Raw genomic sequence first — 21497 nt, 5'->3', positions numbered from 1 at the left:
GAGCATGCTAAATGGCTGCTGCTGAGGCAAGTACTAACCGAAGAGGCGGGATTGATTTGGAATCTGAGCGCTCGTTCTCATCTGGATAGATGGAAAGTCCCTCGTGGCAGGGAGCACAGAAGTGGTAAAATGTAAAGAGGTATAATTTGTCTTTATTTTGGTCCACATACCCACTCGCCTTTCCTGCCACATCGTGCCAAATGAAACAACGGCACACAAGGTCTCCCACCCCACTTCTGGTGACCCAGGGTCCTGTCCACTTCTCACAGCCATTTCTTTCTGCCTCTGCACAGCTACCTCCAAAGGACGTTAATACAAGAAGCACGAACAGGACACAAACACAGGTGTGTGTTCGCTGGGCCCTACCCTGTACTTAGTTCAAACACTGGGTCACTCACACGGTGTGACGAATAAAGGGTCCGAAAATCTCCCCTTACCACGGGCCCAACACACCAACTCCTCCTGACTGGTTTAGGGCAAGAGATTGCCACGGTTCATGTTACAGTCACTCCGGCTACTGCAGTGTCCTCTGGCGAGGGGAGGCGCTTGGCAGGAACAGAAGAAGAAGGGAGAAGAGGAAGTCGGGGGCAAGGAAGGCCCTTCCTCGTGTGAACAAGAGCGGCTCTGCTTTTATTCCCTGACTTCTCAAACCAAAGCACATTAAAAGCTGCTGGACTGAGAGATTAAGACTATAGCAACTCCCTCATCAGACTACCTGTGGGAAGATTGCAGGTTAATCAAGTATCAGCCATTTCCACCATAAAAGGTTGTCTACCAGGAGAGGTAAGTTTGGAAGAGGGAAGAGACGGCACTTGGGCCTCTGGGGGAACCACAGGGGAGGCTCCTGCCAATCAAGGGACAAGCAGAACACCACCAGCGTAAGATAGACGGTTTTCTCAGTCAAGGTTCCAGCAGGCTGAATGGCCGGGAAAAACTTCCACAGTCAGTGAAGGAAACAGAAAGAAAACCACCACTGGCTCTCAGGGAAGAACGCCAGATATGCTGACCCCAAGCTCAAATATGCATATGCTCCCATAACTCATATTGCATAATAACCAATATCGTATTAAAAAGGCTGTGGCCATTATTGTAAAACAGAAAAAACAATTGCAAAACACGGACTGTTGTTACATAGAATCACATGTGCTTTATGTCAGTGCTCCTCAGATGACAGCTCTTTATCAAAATCTGAAAGAAATAGGATTCTGTAGAAATATATTTACTGATATGAAAATATATACCCAGTGTTTTTTGTTAAATGGAAAAGGCTCTTAACAGAGGAGGATGTACAATATAAATACATATATAAAAAATATTCCAAAATGTAAACATCTCTCTAGGTGAAAAGATTGTAATTTTTTTTTCCTTTTTTAACTGTATTTTCTAATTTTTTCTACAATGGGCATATATTACATGTGTGGGTTTTTTTCTTTTTAAGTTTAGAAAAATATGATAGAGCAGGGTCAGCCTGGAGAGGGGAGGAGAGACCCTTTTTCCCAGGAAAGGTGGCAGCGACCCCGTCTCGTCACAAGCACCCACCGCTCTTTGTGCCTCTGCTGCCCCCGTGTGGCTATGAGTAGACCTGACACTCAGAGCCCCTAGACTAGACCCAACCTGGACCAAACTCCACAGTTATCTTGGATGGATTCCTCTTCCCCTTCTCACCAGTTCATGACCTGGATTTGTCCCATTCATGAACACAGGACTTCTGCAACAGCAAGTGTTAGGACAGGGGGGTGGGAACACTCTCAGCTCAGGATGTTAACAAGATGGATACAGACGCTGGTGGGGTTCAGGACCCTGAGAACCACTCTGGCAGGAGTAAAGGTGGAGATAAGAAGAGAGGAAGCCTCAGGAGACTAATGGCCAAAGGCAACCATGGAACCGGAAACCTGAAGTCATACTGGAAACCAGCTCCTTTGCCTCAAGGGATCAAGGTGATACCACATGGAGCTGGTGACAACATTTACTTACTTCTGTTGTTTGTCTACAGAGCACTAGAGGTGATTGCCCTTGACTTGCTATATGAGCACACATTCCCAGAAGTACAGAGGGAAACCCAGCAGGGTCACAATGTCCACTTTTCCTACTGATGGTATTTTTACCTTATGACTAGATTAGCCTGCTGTTTGAGCAACAGACCATGAAGATTTAGGAAATGGGAGCCAAATTTCAAGTTATTATGAAATGACATGCAAATAGATTTACCCTGATCCCTTAACATTTGCAAAATTGTTACTAGGCATTAGTGCTAAGCCTTAAAATGATGAATTAAAATTTTGCTTACCTAAAAGTCAATTTTTCTCTGCTTGGATTGTCAGATCTATAACAACTAAGGGCAACAGGATCCCTTGACTAATGAACACTTTAACTTTCAAAGCATAGGCAGGCTCCGTGAGTGTGCTCACACACACACACACACACACACACACGATGAAACTCCCCAACCGCCATTTCTCAGCCCTATACCTTAACCCTTTTCTCTTGCATATGACCCCAGGTAAAGCTCAGTATGCTTCTCCTACATCGAGGCTCCAGGACCAGATTGCCTGCCTTCAAATGCAGCCTTCTAGCATTTACTACGTGACCTTGGGCAAATCACCTAACCTTTCTGAGTCTCAGGACGTCCTTTATATAACGGGGATAGTAACAGGACCAGTTCATAGGGCCATTAGAAGGTTAAATGAATTAATATCTATAAAGTGCTGAAAACAGTACCTGGCACAGGAGGTGCTAGAGGAACTATCCTATAGTTATTTTTCAAAATGGGCTTAAAATGTAATTAATTAATTAACTTTTAAAAACAGTAATTAAAAAAACAAACTTGGTTTTCTCTCCATTTTTTTTTTACTAAAAAATACCATTTATTACTCAAATTGGGTGACAAAAAAAGTGGTCAGGCCCTCTTTGTCCACCTGTAAAGTCTGATGTCATTTTCAGGAGAATCAGACTCATTGACCTTATTCTTTTCCAAGCCTCTTCCTTAACCCCCTCATCATAGCCCTTATCAGAATCAGCCTCTTCATCAATCCCACGTACTTTAGGAAAAGTAAAGAACATGCCTGTGTGTGTGTGTGCGTGTGCATGCACACACGCGCACACACGGGAGGAACAGGTGAGAGAAGTGCGACCGTCCTGAGCATCCTGACACAACTATCCTTTCAATGTCTTCTCCTCCCCTCTCCTCCCAGCTCTGGCCCTGGATCTCCCCCTCTTTCCCCACCTTCCATCAGGCAGCTGTATTGGCTCCTCACTCCAGGGACCCTCACCTGTTGGTGTTCTCCAGAACCTCCACCTTCTTCCGAAGCTCCAAGTTCTCCGTTGAACAAGACTCCACCCTACAGAGGACAGAGAGAGAGAAAAAAAAAAACTTAGTTTTTTATCAGGGGAGCAAACATTAAGCCAGGAGCTCGGATGGAGGCAGGTGGGGTTCAGAGAAAAAAGACAGGGAAGCAGCTACTCTAGGGAGGTGAGGGAGAGAACTTGGCCAACCTGAGTTGGGGAAAAGGGTGAGGAGATCAAAGGAAAAAGAGAGAGAGAGATGGGTAACCAGTGCCTCAGTAATGGAAAATGAATAGGGATGGTACAAAACATAAACTTCTTTTAGGGTGTTCCAACCTTGATTTCTCTCGACTTCCCTATGGCTCTCAACGTCCATCACAATTCTCCCTCTACGCTACAGGGTCTGGATGCTGCTGGCTGTACTCTTGACCTGAAGGACTGACAGGAAGCCAAGGGGCTTGGGGCAGGGGGAGAGTGAAGGACAAGAACCCGGGACCTCAAGACAAGGGATCCAGGTGCCGGAGCAGGCATGCCCCGAAGAGGCAATAAAGAGATTTTCATCGAAACATCTTGACCCTGGATACCTACAGACAATAACAAACAGAATGGGACTGCTGAATGCTATATTACCAACACCTAAATCAGGAGGAAGAAACACTGACTTTCAGGAGGAACTTCAAGAACCAGCCAGGATCCACCAACCGCTCCTCTCACCAGACACACATAAAGATTCATTTCTAGGTCCCGGGACTCATTCCCATCTTAAAATGGTATTAGTTTGTCAGATGGGAACTATTTTCTAGGGCTAATACAAAATTGTATTTAATTTACGTTTTTCTAACAGCCTTCCTGATATTCCAGGCTATTCAGAAGAGCAAAAGGTGCCTTCAAGTGTTTTTGTGAAAAGTCACTCACCTATAACACAAATTATAGTGGACAGAAAAAAAAGAACGCCAACCTGCCTTACTTACTTCATCCCCTGTTGCTTTCTCTAGCGTGCGAGGGAGTGTGGCCAATGGGAATTGATTAATTAGCACCTCTCCTCTGAGGAGTCCAGGAATATGCATGAAGGTTAGTATTTGTACTTATTTGAAAGGAAACCTTCAGGGACTTAGGGACCCTTGGTTGGAAGCTGTGCGGTACAAATGCCTACTAAGATTGAATGTACTTTTTATCACCTGCCAGATCTATAAGCTTTCCCCTCTAAAAACCACTAGGTGGCAGGCAAGACATAGATGATAAACCAACGGCCTTTGCTGGGGTCCAGACAGAGAAATTGAACCCCCTTCTCATAGAAAGCAGGGCACCCCCGCACTTACATTTCTCTACATGAATTGCTCAATACACACAACCAGTTTGGCAGGAGGCTTACTTTTTCTCCAAGCTGTCCATGTATTCCTTCTTCTTCCTCCTACTTTCCTGGGCAGAAATCTGCAATGGAAGGGGAGAAAAAAGGATTATGTTCCAGCTATCTCAGTAAACCAGTATGACAAGAGGCCACGAGCAAAGAAATCACAAAAGCCCTGCTCACTTTTGTGGCCACTTCCCATTTGTTTAACCTACTGGCTCATCTACTAATCACCTCTTCTGTCCTCCCTGGTTTCAACCAGCTGATGTTCTCATCTACTTTCCAACACACTAGGCCCCCAGTGAGAAGGACAGTGGTCCAGGAGTCAGACTGGAACATATTGGTCACGAACCATCTGTATGGTCTTAGATAAATGATTTCAATTCTGTGGACCTAGTTGGCTCAACTATAATATATAATATAAGCCAGTTGGGGTTAGTCGTATAAAAATTCCCTGGCGGTTCTGCACATGGACGAAGAATTTTAACTCTAAGCTCTTTCCTTCCTCTCTCTTTGTCTCCTCCCTCCTGCTCTGCCCACGCCCTAGCCATGCCTCAGGGCCTCTGTACCCCTGATCCCCACTGTAGGGGCCTAGGACTAGGAGACTGCTGGACCCAGGTATAGAACAGTGGTCTGCAGAATTTTTTATCAAAAACCTCTATCAAGAAAAAAAATTAAGCAAGCACCCATAATACATTTATATTTATTCATTTATAAATTATATACATGCCTACTAGAGGGAAATATTGTGCGTCTAATAAAACAAATTTTAAAGACTGAGATTTTTTTCAAAATGTCAATGGGAGTTCTAATATTTTCTTCCCACCCCTGTATGGGTCATCTTAGGCCCCACAGAGTGTGGACGCCCGATCTGGAGGCCCACTGACCAGAAGATGTATGGGGAGGTCTGGGGGAAGACAGGGGCAAGCCTTGGTCCCCACCATGGGACGGGCCAGTGTTGGCCACCGGGAAGGGAGGGTGGGCATGCTGGCCGGGTTCTGCTCACAAAAGTACCTGGATTTGAAGGGCTCACCTTATTCTTGATTTTCCTCCGGATTTTCTTCAGGGCCTTCTCCTCTGATTTTGTCAGGGGCAGCTTGGTGGGGATGGGATAGCCCTCGGCGATCAGGGTCCTCTTCTCCTCCTCCGTCAGGACCAGGGGGCCTGATCCCTGCAGCTTCTGCGCAGACCAAGGAGCAGAAAAGGGTCAAAGAGGAAAAGCCAGGCGCACCAGAGAAACACCTCCTGAGGGGTGAGGAGGGTCTGTTATGATGTCTTGCCAATGGCTAAGGGAAAAGGAGGCCCATCTCTTTTGGTGAGAAACAGGCACTTTGAAGTGGAAGCAAAAATGCAAAAGACACTCGTGTGAGTGTTACAACCCAAGGATTATAATATAAGGGAACGGGTAAAGAAACCTCCACCCATTATTTCCCAGAAAGTACCCTGCTGGCTAAAACATCAAAATGAAAGGATAGAATTCATTTCCCACGTCCCTAGAGATTTCCTGTCCTCGGAGTGACGAAGGATTCACTTGGAACTCTGTTTGTGGAAAGTTTTGTTGTTCTCCTAAAGATGCCATTTTGCAAGACGCTCTCTATACACTAGGAGTTGCTTCTTGACCTCTACTTCCAGCTAAGGGGCCAGGGCTCCTAGGGACACACCTGCAGGCATGTTCCATGGAAGTCACTGGTCAGCACAGTCCCAGACTGTCCATCATCAGTGGAGATGAGAACTGTAGCTCATCTCATTTCACCTATATTAGGACAATGTGTTTATAATTAGTCAAATAAGTGGAGTACCTATTGCATATTAGCTCCACGTTAGATGCACGGAAGAATCAAAACGAACTCCGTCTCTTAAGTAGCTAATGATCGAGACCAAGACTGAATTGAAACTCGTGAAAAGAATGAGAGCAATTAAATGCTAGACTGTAATATTCACTCAAGGTACATTAAAAATATGAAGAAGGAGAACGCTTATGTGAGTCTGTGTGATAAGGGAAGGCTTAGGGTAGCAGATAAGGCTTGAATTGGGCTTCCTGAAAGAAAGGGGGTGACTTACACAGAGGAGGGCATTACAACAAAGGCAGTATTGTAAAAAGTAACTGAAGAAGCCACTCTGCATAGAGGGGGTGAGGAGTTCTGGAAGCAGCAGCAGGCTGGGCACATAGGAGGGTGTTTGTACCCAGCAGAGGTATGAGGGCTTGATGCCAACAGATAATAGGGAAACAATACAGATGCTGAGCCAGGGTATGATATGGGAAGGATTTCCTCCATGACCACGTGGAATGGATTAATTGTGGTAGGACCCACAAATCCATAGGATGGACACTATTTCAGTAATCAAAGGAGTGAAGGGTTAGAGGAGAGAAGGCAAAGGTGGAGTGGAAAGAGTTAATTCCCTGGCCCTCGGTAATAGTGAAATATAAGAACGTGGCCACAGATCTAGAACTTTCTGAGTTTCTGACACAGACTGAACTCAAATTTTCAAAATTATGTTAATTAATACATGATTCTTCTAAGAATTTTTAAATAACTCATTTCATTCAAATTTGCTCTGTGATATTATAAATTCAATAAGGCTGACTAATTTTTAAATCCTCATAGAAATCAATCGACTATTCAGAACAATGAGAAGTTAATTATCTAACCCTAATTTTTTTTAAAATTTATTTATTTTATTTATTTATTTTATTTTATTTTTGGCTGTGTTGGGTCTTCTTTGCTGCATGCGGGCTTTCTCTAGTTGCGGTGAGCCGGGGCTACTCTTCATTGCGGTGTGCGGGCTTCTCATTGTGGTGGCTTCTCTTGTTGCAGAGCACAGGCTCTAGGCATGTGGGCTTCAGTAGTTGTGGCACACAGGCTCAGTAGTTGTGGCTCGTGGGCTCTAGAGAGCAGGCTCAGTGGTTGTGGCACATGGGCTTAGTTGCTCCGCGGCATGAGGGATCTTCCTGCACCAGGGCTCGAACCCGTGTCCCCTGCATTGGCAGGCGGATTCTTAACCACTGCGCCACCAAGGAAGCCCTACCCCTAATTTTTATTTGGAAAAATTATATATGTGAGGGATGAATGTTGACTCATGATTTCTATCCTGAGTCACTGGGTTAAGAGTTGCACCACAGACAAAAAGGGTTAAATTATATTTTTGAGCTTTAGACATCAACGCATTTACTCTCAGAGCGATTTTTCAGTTCATCAAAGATTGCTTATTTAAAAAATAAATCATTTCCTATCATAGGTCATAAAGACCGCCTAATTGATGATAAATATTTGTGATACAATTTTGAGAAGAATAACAACACATTTTTATTCCTCATGTTTGTAGCTATAAAAAAGAAACATGTGAATAAAAACTGGAAGTGTGCACAGGAAAGGAGGAGAACGTGTTAGCATGATGAGGTCACAGGCAGTTCTTAGAAAATGTTCTTTAAGACTGTCATCCCCCTGCTTCAGCAGTTAGACCTAAAACTTCCTACAGGCTCCGAACGGTACCCACACTGGGTGAAGGTCCGAGTGACGGAATGGGGGATGGGGGTGCAGGGATGCAGGGGACACTCACGTGCGGTGCGGTGAGGAGTGGGGAGCTGGCAAGTGCCGAGGGGGCCCGCGCTGGGGCCCTGGCGGGGCTGTGGGTCTGCGGCAGGCCAAAGGGGTGCAGGCGCGGGCTGGGGCTCAGGCTGCCCTCCGAGTCGCTGCTGTGGCTGCTGGGAGGGGTGGGCGGTAAGTGCAGGTGGTCCACGGAGGCTGAGGGGAAAAGAACGGATTGCATCCATCAGGGAGCAACAGAGCAGGACTTGGGGCAGTTCAACATTCAACATCCCTATAGCAGAACGCAGGACAGCCGAACAAAAGAATGAGGAATCTCTGCGTGTGGATATGGAAAGGCCTCCAAGATGTATTACTATTAAGTTTAAATTTTAAGAGTGTTTCTTTCAAAAAATTTGAAAAGTTGAATTATTGGGTTCCAAGTCCGCAGTCCTTGATATGGCCTTGTGGCAGGTGCTCTTGGCTGGATTTTCAGGCTTTATTTTGGATTCATTTTTGGATTGGGTTTTTCAGTTTTACTTTGGTCAATGGGGGTTTCAGTAGATGTGACATTACTGTCTGCTGGTCTCAGCCTATAGAGGAGGGGAATAAATCAAGGTGCAAAGCAGTGTATAAAGTAGCCCTCCTTTTGTATGAAAAAGGAGAGAAAGAGAATACAGACCCCCATTTGCTTGTATCTGCGTAAAGAAACTCTGGAAGGTATATAAGAAACTAATAAAATTATGACATAATGGGGGCAGGAGAAATTACAGTTGGTAGGGACGGTGCTGGCATAACCTTCCCTCTATTCATTTCATATAGTTTCCATAGTTTGACTTGTAAACCATGTTAATGTATTAGGATTTTTTTTTTTTTTTAATAGCAAAAGCAGGGAGCCCATGAGTGTTTGAGAAAAGCTCATTTGTTTCTGGAGGAATGTGCATGGTAGGGTCCATAGGCCAGATGCCAGGCATTCTTGATTCAGATAATACCCAATCCATCTGTGGATAGACAGGTAGGCACTGGAAGACCAACTGGGGGAGGGGTGCCTCCCACAAAGTCCTCCAGCATCTAAGCGTCCTTCGCCTCTCCTCAGGGAGACGCCCACACACTCTGCCGGGGCCTTCGAGCCTTAGCCGGTGCCAATCTTGCATCTCCAGGGCAGGAGGGATGGGTTCCCGAGGGAGGAATCCACTCTCGAGTTCAACCTGACAAACGAGCTTTGGGGTCTCACTCTTTTTCTGACCTGCAAATCTTCACGCTGTGCTGAAATACCTTGACAGCCAGCTGCTGTTCCTGAGCCAAGGAACATGACCTTGGGTAAACCTTTCACTCCACACCCCTCCTGGGGCCCCCAGGACAACAGAGCCCTGAGTACAGCAGCTCTGAACTGGGCAAGGAGCCTGGAGGCCTCATACATACCCGGCCTTCCTCGGCCAGAGAACAGCTCGAGGCCATGGAAAGGCCTCGGTCTCCTGCCTGATGTACTGTGAATGGAAAGAGACTTTCTGACACACGGCTTCTCACCTAAGAGAAAGGGTCCCCCCATAGCTGCCTTTGGAGGTGACAAGCTGCAACCAGACGGCTCTCTCGCCCACTGAGACCCCTGAATATCCTAGGTAACCACAGGTGATGTGTCTCTCTCTGCCACCCCCGCGCCCACTCCCATTCACAGCACACTTTCTTTCTCTCTCTTTCTCTAACCCATCTCTTTTCTCTTTCTAACATACTGCTTTTCACTAGATGATTCTCCGCCCAAGAGCTCCCTGGTTTTTTAGAGTCCATGGGCACTCTTAAAGCTAAAGAATATTCTAAAACAATCCTATGCATCTCCACTGCCAACTCTTCTGCCACCACTTCCAGGCAGCTAAGGAGGGTAGGTATGCGCCTTAAACTTATGTGCTCACTTAGGAAGGAGTCCCAAGCGTGTTAACCAAGTTTTTCCCAATGCCATGACGACCTATGGCACTCTGTGGTGTCAGATGAACTAAGCAAGGAAGCCATCAGACTGCGGTGACTCCAGTGCTCTGGTGGCCCTACGCAGGCAAACCCAAAATCTAAGCCTCTAAATGCTTCGAGGTTACCAGACTGAAACCTAGGACAACCGGTCACAAACAGCCAACTTGGCTTTAAGTTATATCCAATCAATAATTTCCTTACTGTGGTCTCCCCTGGTGGCGCAGTGGTTAAGAATCCGCCTGCCAATGCAGGGGACACGGGTTCGAGCCCTGGTCCGGGAAGATCCCACATGCCGCGGAGCAACTAAGCCCGTGAGCCACAACTACTGAGCCCGCGTGCCACAACTACTGAAGCCTGCGCGCCTAAACCCATGCCCTGCAACAAGAGAAGCCACCGCAGTGAGAAGCCTGCGCAGCAACGAAGAGTAGCCCCCACTCGCCGCAACTAGAGAAAAGCTTGTGCGCAGCAACAAAGACCCAACGCAGCCAAAAATAAAATAAATAAAATAAAAAATTTAATTAAAAAAAAATAATTTCCTTACTTTGCTTCCACCTTTTCTTTATAGAAGTCTCCCCGCAGCTCCTGTGGGTGGAAACTTGTAACTGGTTTGGCGCTGCAGAATGTAACTAATTTTTGCTCAAATAAGCTCTTAAAATTTTTAATTTTTAAGAGTTTATCTTTTAACAATGTTTATCTTTTAACCATGGTAAACAAACAAACAAGCAAACCAAAACCAAAACAAAACAAAACCCAGGAGCGGTCAAACCTAACAGGGGCTCCCGCTGTCTGCCGTGCTGAGCGGTTAGTCTGGAGAACTAACCAAAAATACCAGAGCTCACTTGTCCCTTTCACTAGGCACAGCCCTAATTATTCTAATACCTTTCTCCTTTCCAAGCAGAAGGTGTGTCACAAAAAATGAAAATGGCATGGCAGGAAAAGTGAAGCAAACTCCAATCTCCTCTTACCTACTTATTAAGAGCTACTGCCCTGGCCACAGGTGCCTCGGTATCAGATTTCTAAATATCACTTGAAATGTTGCTCTTGGATTACTTACTGACAGGGCTGGGGACAACCGGCTACTTTGCCTAGAAGCCCCGTTGCATTCAAGGATATTGAATTTCCTCCTCTCTGTATATCTAGGATGAGGAAGGACGGCCATTTACTTTACCCTTGAAACGTTTCTCCTCCAGTGGTCCCAGATTCTGAAGCCACTAGGGGATTCACTGGTACAGTTGTGACATTTTCTGAAGCATATTGCAACATAGATTAAAAAAGCAAGATTTATGTGATAGTTGTAACCGGTGTCACAAAAATGAAAGGAATTACTTTGGAGCAGTATATAAAGCTGAAAGGCACTAAAATGTATGTCACTCAGTGAAAAGAAATACTGTCTCAATATGGATTTTAGTCCGTATTTCTAATTTTAAAAACAGAATCCTTTCTTTACTGATGATAAAGGGTAAACGCCAACCTTGATTAAGTTGTCACGGATCAAATCCTGAGTATGTTTCTGGTGGAATGAAGGTAGACTTTGTTTCCGTGAGCACTGCTCCTATGTAACATCTGCACATTACATCTACACCGTAGCACGGATACCCTTCCCATGACAAGTGCATATACTAATTTCCTATTTGTCAACCACACCAATGAGCTATCCTTCTAACCTTGTGCCAAAAGTATAAATAAAAAGGGAGGGGATGGCGTGTCTGAAGGCACAGAATTAAGAGCAGGATCTGTGCAAAGTAACTCAATTAAAAAGGCTGAGAGGGACTTCCTTGGTGGCACAGTGGTTAAGAATCCACCTGCCAATGCAGGGGACACAGGTTCAAGCCCTGGTCCGGGAAGATCCCACATGCCACGGAGCAACTAAGCCTGTGCGCCACAACTACTGAGCCCAAGTGCCACAACTACTGAAGCCCGCGCACCTAGAGCCCGTGCTCTGCAACAAGAGAAGCCACCGCAATGAGAAGCCCACGCACCACAAAAAAGAGTAGCCCCCGCTCGCCGCAACTCCTGAAGCCCGCGTGCAGCAACGAAGACCCAACGCAGCCAAAAAAAAAAAAAAAGAAAGAAAAGAATAAAAAAATGCCGAGAGAGCTTCCTAGACTCTGTGAGACTTAGGGGTCTGCGTTCAGGATTCCTGACTATGGGCTTCATACCGGACAAGAAAAAGACTGACACAGAGAAAGAAGAAAGTGAAAGTGTGATAACCCCAAGTGTGACACTACTTAATTCTAAATGGATGGCAAGGAGCCCAATGGGATGCAGGAACAAAGGAGGCTCCTTGCAACAACTGTCACCTGAAATCAACATTTAAAAACATTGAATTGGTCAGACAGATAAACCGTGAATTCACTTCACAGAGGCTTTAAACTAGAATTGTTTTAAGTGGGCCAGGTGCCTTTGCGGATATGTGCCTATTTGCCCCTACTGATCATCACTCCAGGACAGGGAGCTGGGTTTTATCCACAGGATGGCTTGAGGGCAGCGGTCCCCTTGTCCCCTTGTCAGCACCCAAGTCACAGCAGTCATTGAACATGCTGAAAAGTCACCCTGCCGAGGAGTAAAAGTTAAAGATTTAGCTGGAAAAACTTAGCTTTCAAAGTTTGTATTTACAATCAAGAACAGAGCTATTTCATCAAGCAAGTTCTGCCTTTGGTACCATCAACCCCAGCACTGTCTCGCACATTCCGCATCTCTTTAGACGGTGCACCCACATCTGTTAACCCAAAGGAGAGAGTGGACACACCTTCCTTAGGAGAGAAGTTGAGGAACTGATCCACTTCATGAGGTTCCAGCTTAATCTTAGGAATAACTGTCTGGCACGAGGAATCAACCTAAAGGAAGAATTTCAAACACAGTTTTTAAAAACCAATAACAAACCTGAAGAAACACCCCGGGGGAGTTATTTGTCGTCTGTGTCTTCCTCCCAGGGCAGCCCTGCTTCTCTGGGGCTGGCGAGGCCCGGCTGAGTGCAGGCTGCTTCTTGGACAGGGAGGTGTTTTAGTCCTTAACCTTTCCCTCATTGCCAAACCTGGCAGCACAGGTGACGGGACCCTCAGAATTCTAACATTAAGAACCCAGGGCTCGGGAGTTCCCTGGTGGTCCAGTGGTTAGGGCTCAGCACTTTCACTGCTGTGGCCTGGGTTCAACCCCTGGTTGGGGAACTGAGATCCCACAAGCCTCATGGCGCAGCCAAAGAAAAAAAAAAAAAAAAAATCCAGGGCTCACTTATCAGTGCTTTCTTTCTATTGTTTTTATGGTACTATAAAGGCCTTTTATCACAAAATAGTCTGGTACGTTTTTAAGGGTCATGGCCTCCAGCAGTGTGTCCTGCGGTAGGAATTGTGTGACCCCAGCTGCATCCATTCTCTCCAGGTTCCTGATAACTGACAGCACCTAACCGTGAAACACTGAGTACGGGAAGGAGGAAAGGTCTCTGGCCCATGCATGGGGGGCAAGGCCATGACCCTGCCCTTTCTTAGTGACATGCTTGAAAATGAACTGAACTGAAATCTCATGGAGCAAGGAGACTAATACAGATTCCAGAAGCCTAGTCCGATAAACAGACTCAGGCAGCTATTGAGAAGGGAATTCTAGAGGGCAGTGCAGAGGTGCTCTGTCCACAGTCCCTCATCTTCCACACGGATGGAAGGTAAAGAGCACAGGAGTGAGTACGCAGCAGAGCCTTCGTGGCCCCACCACTGCTGTGTTACCTCTTCCTGAACAGGTGGACCACTATACCTCGCTCAGAGGAGATCTGACTTAAAGACTGTCAGTGGAGTCATTGTTTATAACCTGTGACTTTGAACTTAAGGAAAGTTAGGACTGGATTCCAATATCTGGAAGAAGATGTACAAGTATGACTCTGGTCCATCACCAGACACTGAAATACCCAAAGAGAAGGTGGGGTAAAACTGAATCCTACTTGCTATAGGTGTGGAACTGAGCAAGGAAGAAATTCCCGATTTCGTATGTTTTCCACGGGGAATACGTTAGGAATTGGTAGGTGGGAGATCCCTGAATTAAGTCAGGGCAACTGAACACTACACTAGGAAAGTAAAGTATTACACAGGAACTAGCATTCCCTATTGCCACGGCACAGAAAGCCATGGATCACATCATCATCATAACCACTCCCTTTCCACTGGCTTAAAAATCAGTTCCAGGGAGAATTTTTTTTCCCCATGGATATCTATGTATTTTTTAAATTTTGTAATAGCAATCAAGAAAAAATGAAATGAGACTTGCTACCAATTTTTCTGGAAATGCCATTAAAGGAAGTGATATAAGCAATGCTGATACCAAATCAACATATCCTAGATATATATATAAATACATTTTTACATACATACATACATATGTAGTTATGTATCTTTAAACATATACAACCACTAGCTCCAAAAAGATTAAATGCCTTATTGGAGAATAATGATCCGTATCTTTTGATCCAATCTGTTTGTATGGAGGAAAAATGAGTATACCCCAGCGTTCATTTCCAGAGGGGGTTCCTCCTTCTCAAAAGGGGTGGAGATGGCAGTGATGGTCAGAGTGACAGACGGAACTAGTCCTGAGGGCGGCTCGTCCGTGATTGGCTCTGTCTTGATGGTTGTTGATGGAAAGTCTGTAGACAGGTACCATTTCTCACTCTCCACTTCATCTGCGGGAAAAAGATAAGCACACATGTGAATCTGTTCAGGGCATCAGGTATAAGTAAAACAAATGGCACTGACCTTTCTTCTCAAAAAAAAAGCTCCAACAAAGAATTATTGTGAGTAGAATAAAAGGAAATAAAATGAGGATGTGAGAGAGGAGATAAATGGATGAAGACATGAATGGCAAAGTGAGAATCTATACTTGCATTCGTTTGAGTGTAAGGATGCCTAAAGCAACTCTGGAAGGATACATATAAAAGAAAGAAACTAGGCTCTCTGGGCAGAGCAGGAAGGAGGCTAGGTGGGTGGGGAATAGGATAGGAGAGAGAATTTCAATGTGTCATGTTTTATACTTTTTGGTTTTCAAACCAATTAATATATTATCTAGAAAGAAAGAAAAGAAAAAGAAAGAAAGAAATGCAGTTAAAAATAAGAAAGAAAGATATACATTTAAAAATGAGAAGGAAAGAAGCGAATGGTTGTCAACCAGGGTCTCAGGAGACAGGACTGGAGACAGGTCTCTGTCCTTCTCCCCAGTGGGTGGTTATTTGTTTTCTTTTTTTTTTTCTCACTCCCCATCATTGGTCCTAGTCTGCTTCTCTACAACGCCGCTTATGCCTTACACCTGACCTAGACTTCCAGAATTTTACTTAGCCCTCTAGGAAACTTCAGAGTTTGTAACAGACATCTGCCCCTTGCTGAAATGGATGAAATGCTCATCCAGAGGAAAGGGCGGCGTCTTGCCAAGTCTGGTCTCGGCTTGCCTCTGGCTTTCGTGACGATCACAGGCCTGGGGATCACAACAAAGCAACAGCACCGAACAGACAGAAGCACCTCCATCACTCAATGACATTCTCCTGGGAGCCTGCATGGTACCCTGCATTTCTTACCAAGTTACATCAGAGCAGGTACCTCAGCATAGCCCTGGGAAAGGAGGGAGGAGGGCAGGAAAGGGAACAACAGCAAAAAGGCTGCAAACAGGTGCAGAACAAGAGAAAACAAGTCAGAGATTCCCAGAGTCAGCATTCCTCACCTGTTACCAGTTTTACTAAAACGAGACTAAAAGCAAAGATATGCTCCCTTGCTTTATGAAAACGTTTAACACACACACACACACACACACACACACACACACACACACACACACAACACACACCAGGTGCTTCGTGAGCTATTACTGTCCAGGGGAGCAAAGTCATTCACATTATGAATTATTTTACACTCAAGAATTGGGCTCAACTTTTCTTATGAAAAGGTACATGAACATCATTCAGAACTGTCAAGAGGGCAGTGGAAGAGTGGGCACGGCAGCTAAAAACTAAAGTTCGCAGTTATTAAGGCTGTATTTCATAAGCAACTTCCTTCAAACGCAGGGAAAGGTTAGATTCACATGCACCATAGAAAATAATTTTCCCCCGAATCCAACTTATAATTGACTCAATTAATTATTCCAGCCCCAATTTAGTTCCTGAGGTAAAATAAAGACAGGCAAGACTTAGGTTGGTTGAAGGTGTTTGCTTTTAGAGCCGGTGCTATGCAGCTGCGGAGTGCTATGGGGTGATGGAGGATTTCCATCATTCCCAGGGTGTGCGCCACATCCTGGCCGAGCGGGAGGGGCAGGTAACAAAGGTCCTTTTGAAAGCAGCCAGAGGATGGAGACCACACTGTAGGTGATGCAGAACCCTGCTGGGCAGATGGGCCCCCCAGCTCAGCTTGGGGAAGCAACTGGATGAGGAGCCGAACGAAGTATCTAATGCCACTCCCAGAATGAGCTTAGGAATGAGAAGTTTCTGTCACCTGTAAGGAAGACACGCTTAGGACAGATGTGGGGAGGGGCTGGAGAGACAGAGAGAGCACAGATCACATTTTCTCCACTCAGCAATGATGTGTTCATACCTCTGCCTTGTCAACACTTACAGCCTGTCCACATTGAGCAATATTTACCCCTAGCAGAGACTGGAAGAGAGATAGCAAGATGAAATATAGTCTCAGTAGATATTAAAATTAACAGTTAAGGAGGCATCCCTGAGAAAAAGGTCACATGCAATTACCAGGAAATGGTGAGATAAGGCCAGATCCCATGGCTGTGTGGTTACAATTACTGTGATGAAACATAATTCACAAGGCACAAAAGGTAAAAATAAATACAAAAAGCAAATACAAAATTACAAGCAAAATAGAGACAGGTAATGAAATTAGTTCTTCCAATCCGGCTAAGCCATTCTCAAAGCACACACATTCATAAAATAGGTCAAGATAGTTTATATTCTTAACGCTCAGTGTCTTACACCCCTATTTTAAAATTTTTTATATAATCTTTGCTGTATCAGAGATGGAGACCGAAGGACAAATAATGATACGTGAACTATGAAACAAAACTTCCCCTGAACTCTTCCAAGAGAAAAGCCCAAGGAAGCTGCCTCTCCTCCCCTGAGCCTTTTGGGGACAAACAACTGGTGTTGCCTTCATGCTTCCATTTCAGTACAGCAATTTATTACTCTACCTCGAAAGATATTTTTTGAATTAGAAAGAAGTTTAAGGCCATCAGCCTCAGATATGTCTTTTTATAGATGAGGAAACTAACATGCTGGTCTAAATCACACAGCAAATATGTGGCAGGACCCAGATCTCCCGATCCATTAAAGAAACAACTAAACATGTAGATAAAGATGTGTGCACAGGGACTTCCCTGGTGGTCCAGTGGTAAAGCATCTGCCTTACAACGCAGGGGAGGTGGGTTCGATCCCTGGTCAGGGAACTAAGATCCCACGTGCCGCGAGGCAACTAAGCCAGCGCGCCACAACTACTTAGCTCCCATGTCTCGACTAGAGAGCCTGTGTGCCACAAACTACAGAGCCCACACACTCGGGAACCCGCGCACCACAACTACGGAGCCCACGCGCCCTGGAGCCTGCGTGCCAGAGCTAGAGAGAAGCCCTGCGCCACAGCGAAGAGCCTGTGTGCTGCAACTAAGACCCAATGCGGCCAAAAATAAAATAAAATAAATAAATAATTTTTTTTAAAAAGATGTGTGCACAAATATGCTCACTGCAGCATTATTTATAATCACAAAACACTGAAAGTAACCAAAAGAGTAAAAAGGAAGGGCAAAGTGAATGAATTAGGGTACATCCATACAATGGAAATATTATGCGGCCAGTAATGTTACATGTTTAAACCCTTTTTAATAACAAGGCAAAGAGTTATGATAGAATATTAAGGAAAAAACCTGAATATAAATTTATGTACTATTAATGAAGAAAGTGATAGGAAAAAAAGACTGAAAGGAAATATGTCAAAATAGTAAAAATACCTCTGGAGAATAATTCAGAACATGAGTGACTTTTTTTTTCTCTAGTTTCATACTATTTCTAAATTTCCTATACTGGGAATATATTGTCCCTGGATGATCACACATGGACATGGCCTTCTTCTGCCTGCTCTGCTTTATATTTTATGATGCTAATTATTAGATGGAAGCCTTAGTGAGTCAAGTGGCCCATTTACAGTCCCTTGACTTAATAAGAGTCAATGAGTACCTTAATATATGTTATAAATTGCATAACTGGCTCCAGTTCTTCATTTGTCCCTCTATCCCTGTCCTTTGCCATGTAATTTTGCAGTTCCCTCCCACTGAGGACTAATCCCTACCCTGGGATTGGCCACATGACTGGCTTTGGCCAAAAGGATGTTAGCTTTGTAACACAAGTAAAGTCTTGAAATGCACTTGTACAGCTGAACTTACACACTTGTACCTTTGCCATCACACTTGTGAGAAGTATGTGCCAGGACAATCTACTGATCCCAGAAGGAGGACAGACACATAAATCAGAGTTGCTCCCAGATGAGCCTGGCCAAGATCAGCTAACTCTCAGCCTTAGACATGTGAGTGAATCTAGCTGAAATCAGCAAAATCACCCAGCTGCCCCTGACCCTCCACGCCTAAATCAGCCAATCTCCAGCCAAGGCACAGACATGTGAACTCTAATAGCAAATGACTGTTGTCAAAGCTAATGAGTTTAGCGGTGATTTGTTATGCAGGAATACAGCTGGCTGATACAATACAGCTGCATGTATATACAAGAAATTAAATCCATTACATCAGAACCTATGGCAACAAATAGTTATACCTTGTTCCATAATAATTCCTCTAAACCACCAACTGTGAACCATATCAATAAATATTTGTAGATTGACTGATTCGATCTACCAATTATATAATAAAATAAATGATTTCAGTTGAAGAAAGTTAGCCAGTAAGAAGTTTGGTGAGAACATTCCAGTGGCGGTTGAAATTAGAGAAAAAAGCTTTCATTCTGAACTACTAGGTATTGGCTTGTACTCTGTCCCTCAGTGGAAATAAAGATCAAATTAGAGAAAACAAAATGACAAATGTAACCTATGAGGTAGGGGGTTAACAAAGGATAAAGGGAAAGGGAATCAGCAGAATATGTAATACAGTTTTTCTACGTGACCTTATTTTTGTAGTTTTATTTCATTGGCAAAAGATCAGCAGAGCACCATGGCTTAGAACTTAGATGGTTGAGTTATTGACAAAACTATAAAAACAAGACTCAGTATACACTCTATCTACTGTCCAATTTCTAATACTTGAAGCTCAGATAGTGACTGAAAAATTTTTTTTCATAAATTGTGTCTTTATGCCTTTTAAGTTTCATTTCAGAAGGAAAACATCACCCAATAAGGTCAGTAGTGCACTGTGGGGAGTAAGAAGCACAACCAACGTATCATCTGATTTTATTTAAACAGCTTCCTGGGCTTCCCTGGTGGCGCAGTGGTTAAGAGTCCGCCTGCCAATGCAGGGAACATGGGTTGGAGCCCTGGTCTGGGAGGATCCCCCATGCCACGGAGCAACTAGGCCCATGCGCCACAGCTACTGAGCCTGTGCTCTAGAGCCCGCGAGCCACAACTGCTGAGCCCGCGTGCCACAACTACTGAAGCCCGCGCACATAGAGCCCGTGCTCCGCAGCAGAAGAGGCCACCGCAACGAGAAGCCCATGCACCGCAACAAAGAGTAGCCCTGGCTCGCCGCAACTAGAGAAAGCGCCCGCGCGCAGCAACGAATACCCAATGCAGCCAAAAGTAAATAAATAAAATAACTTTATAAAAAAATAAAAAATGAAATAAAATAAACAGCTTCCCATCAAAGGTCAAACTCGACTGGCAAATTTCCTCAGCATTACCACTTAGCTGTCAGCAAGAAAATAAAAACAAGCCACTGTCTCGTGGCGATGAGTCCTTCATATCCAAGGATGAAATGGAGCAGCTATGAGCAATGGGGCTAGATGCTGAGATTACCAAGATAGCAGCTAAAAACCCCACAAACCAAAGCCAACATAGAGGCAACACCAAAATGCAGGTCCTCAATCATTTCCATATGTGCTGCATAAATAATGACACTGAATAGATACTGATTCCTGGGAAGGGGAAAAAAGAGATTAAACTCTAAATTGGGAGTAGGTAGTATCTTTATAAACATGTCTTATATATGCATGTGTGTTTTGTATATATATACACATACACACATATACATATGTATATATGGTGTCTCTGTGTACTTTTAAAAAGAGAAATCACATAGGACAAATACCACTTATATGATATACACATATATGTACCCATTAGCTATTTATATAATATGTCTAAAGTAAAAAGGAAATTTTTGTAAATTAAAGAAGTATGCCTCATCTAAATCCTTCAGCATTTGATAACTGTGTTTGCCCTTTGAAAAATTTCAAAGGAGTTGGCAAATCTTGGCCGATTTTTGATGTAAACATCTCTTAAAGGAAAATGCTAAGGCTGGGTTCTGGAGGCTGGGAGAGGGGCAGGAATGCAATTGAATATGTCAGAATCATATTAAGCTGTAGCCCACTGCATGTTCAGACAGAAGGTAGGCGCCTGCCCGCCCAGGGTCCCCTCCCTGAGTGCCTGGACCCTGAAATCACCTCCAGTGTTGAGCGGCATGAAGAAGTGTTGAAAACAGTAAAAATAGCAAACACTGAACTGTGAGTGTTTACTATGTGCTAAGCATTATTCCAAGTGCTTTAGATATATATTAATTAATTTAATCCTAAGAGTGACCCTGGAAGGCATGTACTATGATTACCCTCATTTTATAGACAAGGACACTAAGAGATTAACTCCCTCACCCTACGTTACCCAGCTGGTATATGGCCAACCTGGGATCCACACCCAGGCAAACCAGACCCACAGCCCTGCTCCTGGCCCCTCTAGCATACTGCTTTGCAAGAGATCAATGATGAAACAGATCTCTAGCCAAAAGTGAGTATTCTTCAATTAATGTTATTTTGAGCCCATAATTAGCCACTACAAAAGGTACAATATTGGTTCTTTCTATATTTCTCACCTTTGTTTATATGGACTCCTAATCCAATGTACCTGAGGTTAAGAATTCCAGTTTAACACCAGCAAATAATAGCTAAAATGTTCTGAGAGCTCACTGTGTGCCAGGCACCGTTCTAAATGTCTTCACGTATTTACACAGGTTTCTGTGATTGATGCGATTTCTCTCGGACACCTCCCTCACTCCATGCTTTCTGTGCTTGTGCTTACAGAACCTCTTTCCCTTGCTCTGGTGTTCATATTGTGGCCAGTTGATAAACTATGTATTTAATTATGTGGTAATTTACATAGGGCAATAATAACAAGAGCTAATATGTATTTAGTGTTTACTAATTGCCAGGCACT

The 21497-nt window shown here is 44.3% G+C and overlaps 1 protein-coding gene across 1 annotated transcript in view; it reads right to left on the bottom strand.

The window, feature by feature from the left end:
- Positions 1-21497, bottom strand: part of CREB3L2 (cAMP responsive element binding protein 3 like 2) — a 129759-nt gene that overhangs the window by 23812 nt on the left and 84450 nt on the right. Inside the window, exons 3-8 of the mRNA XM_007177097.2 lie at positions 14598-14773; positions 12863-12950; positions 8189-8373; positions 5664-5810; positions 4655-4713; positions 3270-3338 (exon numbers count right to left, since the gene is read on the bottom strand). Coding sequence (XP_007177159.1) covers positions 3270-3338; positions 4655-4713; positions 5664-5810; positions 8189-8373; positions 12863-12950; positions 14598-14773 — 724 coding nt within the window. The remainder of the gene's footprint in view (positions 1-3269; positions 3339-4654; positions 4714-5663; positions 5811-8188; positions 8374-12862; positions 12951-14597; positions 14774-21497) is intronic.

This window comes from Balaenoptera acutorostrata, chromosome 7, assembly GCF_949987535.1.
Source record: "Balaenoptera acutorostrata chromosome 7, mBalAcu1.1, whole genome shotgun sequence".
NCBI lineage: Eukaryota > Metazoa > Chordata > Mammalia > Artiodactyla > Balaenopteridae > Balaenoptera > Balaenoptera acutorostrata.
This window is presented reverse-complemented; position numbering and strand designations above follow the sequence as displayed.